This window comes from Cyprinodon tularosa, unplaced genomic scaffold (assembly GCF_016077235.1).
Source record: "Cyprinodon tularosa strain WSP-4 unplaced genomic scaffold, ASM1607723v1 ctg314, whole genome shotgun sequence".
NCBI lineage: Eukaryota > Metazoa > Chordata > Actinopteri > Cyprinodontiformes > Cyprinodontidae > Cyprinodon > Cyprinodon tularosa.
Genome location: NW_024039024.1, coordinates 985058 through 993430, shown reverse-complemented (window position 1 = coordinate 993430; position 8373 = coordinate 985058). Strand labels below are relative to the sequence as shown.

Genomic DNA, 8373 nt, shown 5'->3' with positions numbered 1-8373 from the left:
TTAAATAAATCTTAAATTTAGACATCTTGGACGTGTAAATATATACATTTATTTATTAGCAGGCTTTTAGGAAGATCTGGTTTGTCTATTTTCCCCTTGGAAATTAAGGATGTTCTGCTCATTCATTTTTCCATTGGTAAAGTGTGAATTGCCCCCCCATTGGTGCCGTATAGATATTTTCTAGCTACGCCACTGTGTTCTGACTGATTTGCACTCGGTTACATGCCGCTCCACTGTAGACTGCTGGTCTTGTTCTAAATTTTTCTAAATAAACTTTAGTTCTCAAACATAAAACCCATACTAAACTGTGATATTAAAGCATTATTTTATTGGTAATGGTTTTCGCCCATTTTCATTTGTCTCCTTTTCCCTTATTAGTTTTGTTAAAAAAAAAATAAGGCTAAAATATGTTTAACCTGAAGTTGAATGATAATTTTTAGTAAATTATTTTATTTAAAATGACTGTTTCTATAAATTTACTGCATATGTGTGCAGAGTTAACTTTTTTAGCAAGGTTGAGCTTGAGTCCGTCTTTCATCTATTGTTCTAACCCACAGCCACTTGGGTCTGTGTTCACAGGGAAACATATAACTAACCAAAAGTTATTTGATTAAATATTAATTAAAACAAATGTGTACAAGTGCACAACACCTCTTACTGTAAATCCAAACATTATACATGCATTGTAAAAAAGGACACAATAAGTCTGGATTTCTTTAAGTTACAGAACTCTAGATTGTTTGCAGGTTTATGCCTTCACACTGGACTGATCTGATGTTTACTTTCACCCTGCTGGTCCCTTCAGTGGCTCCTTTTTTTCCAAGATTCCTCATCCACGAGGGCAGGCGAGGGAATTGGACACAAAGGACAAAAAGCAGCCAATGTTGTCCATCACAAAGCTCTAATGATGCTGATTTTCAGCCACTGACTGAGCAGAAAACGACCGCAGGGACAGGTCCTAACGAAATGAACTGATCACTGCAGCATTGTTTGTTTTTTTTTTGGTCCAAATTATGTAAATAAATAACAACAAACGAGGAAAATGGATGTGTTTGATTCTAACATGCTTGCTCTGAATCCAAACATGGTGAATTCTCTTCCTGTGGTGAATAAAGATCCAAGGAAAAAGATCCAGCAGAAGTCCCCTCTTATGTGTGATCACATATCAGTGCAGACTGACGTCTGAAACGTTGTTAGCTGGCAGCTGATGGTGAAATGCTGAGCTGATGTCAGATCTACTCCAGGTGTTAAAACAGTTCTGGATGTGGTGCTCACCACAGGACACATCTGCTCCTGGAAAACAGAACAGAATCAGCATAGACTTACTTTTATCTTTATTTCCACCTTCATTTATTCTAATTAGAAGAATGAAAAACCGCCCCTATGAAGGGGTGTATTCATATACATAACTATGCTTATTTGTCTCTGCAGCTTCCTATTCTAATGCTCTTTGTGATGGAATGGGAGGCAGGGAGGAGGATGGAAACCCGGGGAGGAGAAATGGCCCTCCTGCTGCTTATGCTGGACTAATGCTAACATAAAGCACATTATCTTCTATGTGGTCACTAGTAAGAAACCATTTTTACAAATACCGTTCTTGTGTTAATCATTCATTCTTGCTAAACAGTTATTTTCCACTTTGAGATCTGTATGTCTGACATTTTCCATTCCGTGCATTTAAAATTAACAATACGGATGGCATGCAGAAAAGTATGCATTCATTGCGATCTTTGAATCACAGGCAAATAGACCTAGGTACTAAAATATTTGTTAAGTTTACCTTTGCTCCCAGCTAAAATAAAAACATTTGGAATCATCAACATATGTGTGAACTGTCTGTGATAGGACAATGCAGAATGGCCAAAAGTGAGTTAAAACAAAAGATGTAAATCATTTTCATAGCTACCTATGGTCAATTACTCTTGATCCTAGAAACAGTTTGATCTTATATTCTGTTTTTACATGTTTATCAGATGAAAAGAAATTGATTTTGCATAGAAATATATGTCAATAAACACAGAAACATAATCAATAAATCCTAAAAACTATTGTCCTTGACAGTGATGAATAAACCTCTTTTAGCAATATATATATATATATATTTTTAGAATTGTATTGATCTCACAATGGAGAAATTAACTCTCTGCATTTAACCTATCCCCTTGGAGAGCAGTGGGATGTGCATCACTATGCAGCATCCAGAGAGCAGTGTGGGGTTAAGGGTCTTGCTCAGGGACCCAGAGTGCAGGCTGTGGGGATCTAACCGGATACTTGCAACCCTCTCAGAGCACAAGTGCACTGCTCTAACCACTAGGCCAACACTCCCCAATTACCCAGTTTAGATGTAAACTGAACACATAGGTATCAGTTTAGATCAGTTTAAGAGTCGACAGGTTAATATGGACAAAATGTTGCACCATAACAATGATCACATCCTTACAAATGATCAAATTAAAAAAAACCTAGCGGTGAAGATGGATAAAGTTTCAGTCAGACACAGGCGCAATTACCTAAGGCCTGAATATAAAACCTACAGTTTTAGATCTATTTGATAAAAATGAATCTATAAATCTCTAATTAGAAAAATGATCACAATAATATCAATATTCTGAGGCTGCATGGTGGTACAACTTGTAACAACAGGCATTTAAAAAAACTAAATTTTTCTTCCTGTTTTTTATTGTTATGTTAAAAAAACACTGATATAACTTCTTCTAAATCCTGTATATTAGTAGCCTTTACAGTGAGGAAAATAAGTTTTTCAACACCCTGCTAATTTGCAAGTTCTCCCCATTAGAAATGGGTCTGTGGGGGTGAAATTGTCACCATAGGTCCACTTTGAGAGATATAATCTAAAAGAAAAACATCCAAAAATCTAAACATGTTTTTTTAACGATTTATTTGTATGATACAGCTGTAAATAAGTATTTCAACACTTGCCTATCAGCTAGAATTCTGACCCTCAAAGACCTGTTAGTCTGCCAGCAAAATGTCCACCTCCACTCCATTTATTATCCTAAATTACATACACCTTTTTGAGGTAATTAGCTGCATAAAGGCACCTGTACACCCCATACAATCAGTAAGAATCCAACTACTAACATGGCCAAGACCATAGAGTTGTGCAAAGACACTAGAGATAAAATTGTACACCTCCACTGTTGGAGCAATCTTTAGATAATGGAAGAAGCTAAACATGACTGTCAATCTCCTTCAGACTGTGGCTCCATGCAAGATCTCAGCTGATAAAGTCTCAATGATCCTAAGAAAGGTCAGAAATCAGCCCAGAACTACACGGGAGGAGCTGGTCAATGACCTGAAAAGAGCTGGGACCCCCGTTTCCAAGGTTACTGTTGGTAATACACTGAGACGTCATGTTTGAAATCATGCATGGCACAGAAGGCTCCCCTGTTTAAACCAGCAAATGTCAAGGCCTGCCTTAAGGTTGTGAATGACCATATGGATGATCCAGAGGAGTCATGGGAGAAAGTCATGTGGTCAGATGAGACCAAGATAAAACTTTTTGGTCATAATTCCACTAACTGTGTTAGGAGGAAGAAGAACAAGAACACCATCCCTATTGTGAAGAATGGGGTTTGTAGCTTCATGCTTTGGGGGTGTTTTTCTGCACATGGGACAGGGCGACTCTACTGTATTAAGGAGAGGATGACTGGGGCCATGTATTGTATTAGAGCATTGAAGGTAGGTCGAGGCTGGGTCCTCCAACATGACAATGACCTGAAACACACAGGATAACCGGCTCTGGAAGAAGATTATCAAGGTTCTGATGTGGCCCAGCCACAGTCCAGACCTAAACCCAATTCAGAATCTTTGGAGGGAGTTCAAACTCTGTGTTTCTCAGTGACAGCCAATAAACCTGATTGATGTAAAGAAGATCTGTGTGGAAGAGTGGGCCAAAATCCCTCCTGCAGTGTGAAAAACTGGTGAAAAACTACAGAAAACTTTTGACCTCTGGAATTGCAAGCAACCACTACTGTACCAAATATTAACATTGATTTTCTCAGGTGTTCAAATACTTATTTGCAGCTGTATCATACAAATAAATAGTTAAAAATCATACATTAGGATTTCTGGATTTATTTTTTACTTATGTCTCTCACAGAGGACATGCACTTTTGCATGATTTCAAAGTGGGAGAACTTGCAAAATAGCAGGGTGTTCAAATACTTTTTTTCCTCATTGTATATCAAAAAAACGTTAATTGTCCTGTTCTTATATTGTGCCTTTTTCAAGTCAAGGGACTCCAAAGCACTTTATACAAATTTAAGTCATTCAAACACTGATGGTGGTAAGCTCCATTGTAGCCACAGCTGTCCTGGGGCACATTGACAAAGGCAAGGCTGTCGTACCCAGGTGCCATCTAACCACATGACATCAAGACAGACAGAGCTGCTTTTTGAAAACTCTGGTTGCAGGACCAACTGCATCATGCCTTTCTGGCACCCTGATAATGTGCAAAGAAATCTACCAAGTAATAAGGCTAAATGAAAAAAAAAATTAAAAAAAGGTTACTGTATCTGAATAGCCATATCAAATCCTAATTCCCAGCCATAAAACATAGAACATTTCAAAATGACAAATTTGTTGATTCAAAACTAACTGAAAAACCTACTGCAAACTAAACCAGACAAAGAAGATAACAATAATTTCTATTTCACTTTACCTATATGAGGACATGTCTGTTAATTATTCTCACCTTCATTTTGTTTGCTAAGTTTTTTGAGTCCCAGAATCCCGCTCATTGAAAACCTGGACTCAAAGGGGCAGTCTGCTCCTATAGAAACAGATGATGCTATGAAGTAGAGATACAACAAATTATGGGGCTAAAGGTAGAACAGTTAGAAGGATGATAGGGAAACACTCACCATCTTCACATGGCTTTGCCTGTATTTTCTTCCTGATGATCCTACAAAGACCAAAACAATCAACACGGATCTGTGGATTCAAGCAGAACAACTGAAAAAACCTTACCTGTTGATAGAGCTGATGCTGGGAACGTTGCTGCAATCACACACTTGTTCCAGCACCAGCCTGTCTCGGATCTCCCAGGCAAACATAGTGGGGTTGTCGTGTTTCAGCTGCAGAATCTTTTGAACTACTTTTGGGGTTGCCACCTTGGGCTTGGAGCCTCCTATCAGCCCCGGTCTAATGCTTCCTGTCTCATTGTACCTGGAGTAGATTAGAATGATACAAGCCAAGGAATGGTTGACATTTCAACACGTATGGATAAAGAGGCAACCCTTACATGCATGCAAATTGAATTGCATGTATTATGCAATTCAAACAACAAATTTTCTGGATGTGAAAAAAAAATACTCTCATTAGTATTAATTTTGATTAAGCATACATCATTAATGTATTTCAAATAAACAAGTTATATCAAACTGATGAACATGAATTGTGTAAGGTTTATTTAATTGGGCTGTTTTAAAATATATTTTTAAAAAAGCAAATGGGAATTGGTTATGTAATAAAATAACATAAATCTTAAAATACGTTATTGAATTAATTTCAGGTGATATTTTTTTTCTGAATATCAACGTTTGTTGTGTAAAGTTTAACAATATAACCAATAAATATAAAAAAAAATGTATGCCCAATTTTTTAAAAAGAGATTTCAAAGCAAAAGTTAAAAAAAATCCAAGGAAGGAAAGAAAAATTATTAGTGTTAATAACAATTAATAGCTGCTATAACTTAGAGTAAAATGTAATAAAGCTTCACGTGACCAAAGGCTATATGTTTATTTCATCATCTATCAAATAAAATGTTTAAGGTTTTGGCCACTGTTCAAAGCCCTCGTAAAAACAGACATGATAAGAATTAGAAAATAGAATATATTTATGGCAAACACCTTTATGAATTACTATATGAGTGAATCCATTTCAAACTGCGGTTACCTGGTCAGTATTTTGCTGACGCAGCCGTGACTGACTCGCAGGCGGCGGGAGATCTCACAGGGGCGCACGCCCTGCTGCGCGAGCTCCACGATGCGCTGTCTAACCTCGTGCGGTAAGGGCCGCCCGTTGATAAAAACTCCGCCGAGCTGATTGACCCCACCGAGCCCTGGGAGGAGAACCAGACCACCCAGTTAGAACTTTAGACAGGCAAAGGCGCACTACTGCTAAGGTTTAAATACTTACTGTGCGTAACGGTGAACGGAACCAGTCCAAAAGTGACGTCCATCACAGAAACGCAAGAAAAAACACTATGAACTAATAAACTTGTGTTTCTGCCCACAGTCCGGCGTTAAAACATAAAAGCAGAAGCAAGAAAACTACACCTTATATCAGGCGTCCTGTCTTTAAAGAAATCCAAAGTCAGATACCCTCGGCTATTTAAACAGACACGTATGTGATTAACTATAGGAGTTAAAAATACCGAATAAATACAAATTTTAAAAACCAAAAAGTTAAACAAAGGCTGCCTCTCTGCGGTTTCAGCACCGGATCTGTGGAGAGCGGCCAAAGCTCTGAGCGCACAGGTGGGAGGAGGCGCGCACTTACGCACAAATAGATGGAGACGGAGTTTTACAAGTAGAAATACTTCTTCTACCAACGGCGTAGGTTTGATTTCAACTTTGGTATGGACACTATTGGTCTGATGTCATTGTTCCTATGCAAAAATAGGCATGCTTATTTTTTTATGCATGACGTGAAAATCAGTGTATTTCATTTAAAGAGAAAAACAGCATTTATTTCTACATTTATACAAACTTTATAAGCATTGCACACACTGGATGCTGTTTATCAATGACCAAAGCTTAACTGGCTCTGATGAATGAGGAATTAGGACTTTTTTCTACCTTGAGAAGATTTGCATTTGAAATTACCAGCGACTAAGACAGTAGGTAAATCTGTGCCTATTTAACAGAATATAGTCTAAATATGTCTGCTATATGTGTATTTATACTTTTTTTTTATTTTGAAGATATAGTATTGTGCAGAGGTAAACAGAGGTAAAACCCACTCTTATCTTTTAAATGTTATCTTTGTAATATGAATTAAAGTGAAATAATAGATTCAAGGGATGCCAAATACATGTATTGTATTTACATGTGCACTGGAACTAGAAGATGAACTGACATTCACTCTACAAGTTGTATATCTAGGTTGTAGTTACTCTGTTTAACCCATTTCATGTATTTTATTTAGGGCTGAAACAATTCATCGTATTAATCAATTTTTGAAATAATGTCAACAAATTTAGTAATCGATTAATCATTAACTGGAGTATAGAGACTTTAAAACATGTCTTTAGCTCACAAAGTGACCAACTTGGAGCAGGAATTATACCAAAATTGTAATAAATAAATAAATAAATAAAGAAATAAACATTTTGCATTTTAGATAAAAAAAAATGTTTTTGTCTATATTCTCCATCCAGAACTCCTGTACTGCTACAACAACGCTGTATTGTAAATTATAAACATGTTCTTCACATGTAATTGTTGGTAGAGACAAGTAGGTTGGTCCAAAATTTTATTAGGGACAGGTCCCTTTGGTCCCTATGAAAACCTACGCCCATGTCTTCTACTATATGATTACAAATTCAGATCAGTAAACTTAATATTTCAGTCACAGTCAACATTTTTCTGACATGTAAAGGCAGCATTACACCATTTTAGAAATATATACCCACAGAGAATCCATCGTTATCTATAATGCTGTCTATCTATTTTTTTTTATGCTTTAATGATAGGCTTACAGATTATCAAAGATTGATGACAGATAAAGTGATTTTCCCCATAATTTTTAAGTAAATCTTTTTTTTAATGCTGTCTCCAGACAAATGATATATAGTATATTTGAAATGTTACACAATCTTTATTTTCTACATTTAGCCTCACGAAACGAAACTTTGTTGTGATTGTGTAACATGGAATTACTCAGTTATTTAGGCTCCCTTTTCATTTATTTATTACTCCTTTATGACTAATTTTGTATCCATTCTTTGTAGCTGGCAGCCACTTGAAATAAAACAAACAAACATAGATAAAGTCTTCAAATCCATTTGAGAAGGAGGCACGCTACCTTCCCTTAAGATGTTCGGTTGAAGCTTTATTAAATATACTAGAAATAAAACACGTTGAAGTTTTAAGGCTGCAATGTGATAAATGAAGGAAAAGGGCTATAAAGTCTATTCAGAATAGAAAAAAAAGGGAATGTTAAACGTTTTGCTTCAAAAAACAAAACCATACATTAAAAACTCTGCTGTAATAAATACAGTTAGAATTTATTAGAATAAAATTAAATGTATATAACATCTTTCTTAATTATACAGGTGTCGCCTGTAACACCGGAAACAAAAAGTGCTGCTAACTCCGGGTAACATTTTAGTCGTCCAACATTTAC

The 8373-nt window shown here is 36.4% G+C and overlaps 1 protein-coding gene across 1 annotated transcript; it reads right to left on the bottom strand.

Annotated features, from left to right (window-relative positions):
• LOC119788342 (paired box protein Pax-2-like) lies at nt 1-6397 on the bottom strand. The gene is made up of 6 exons (XM_038292618.1): nt 6163-6397; nt 5920-6085; nt 4993-5190; nt 4887-4927; nt 4718-4795; nt 1-1293 (listed from the first exon to the last, which is right to left on the bottom strand). Exons 1-6 carry the CDS (start codon nt 6203-6205, stop codon nt 1166-1168), a joined length of 654 nt encoding a protein of 217 aa, XP_038148546.1. The 5' UTR covers nt 6206-6397; the 3' UTR covers nt 1-1165.
• Nucleotides 6398-8373: the final 1976 nt, after the last annotated feature.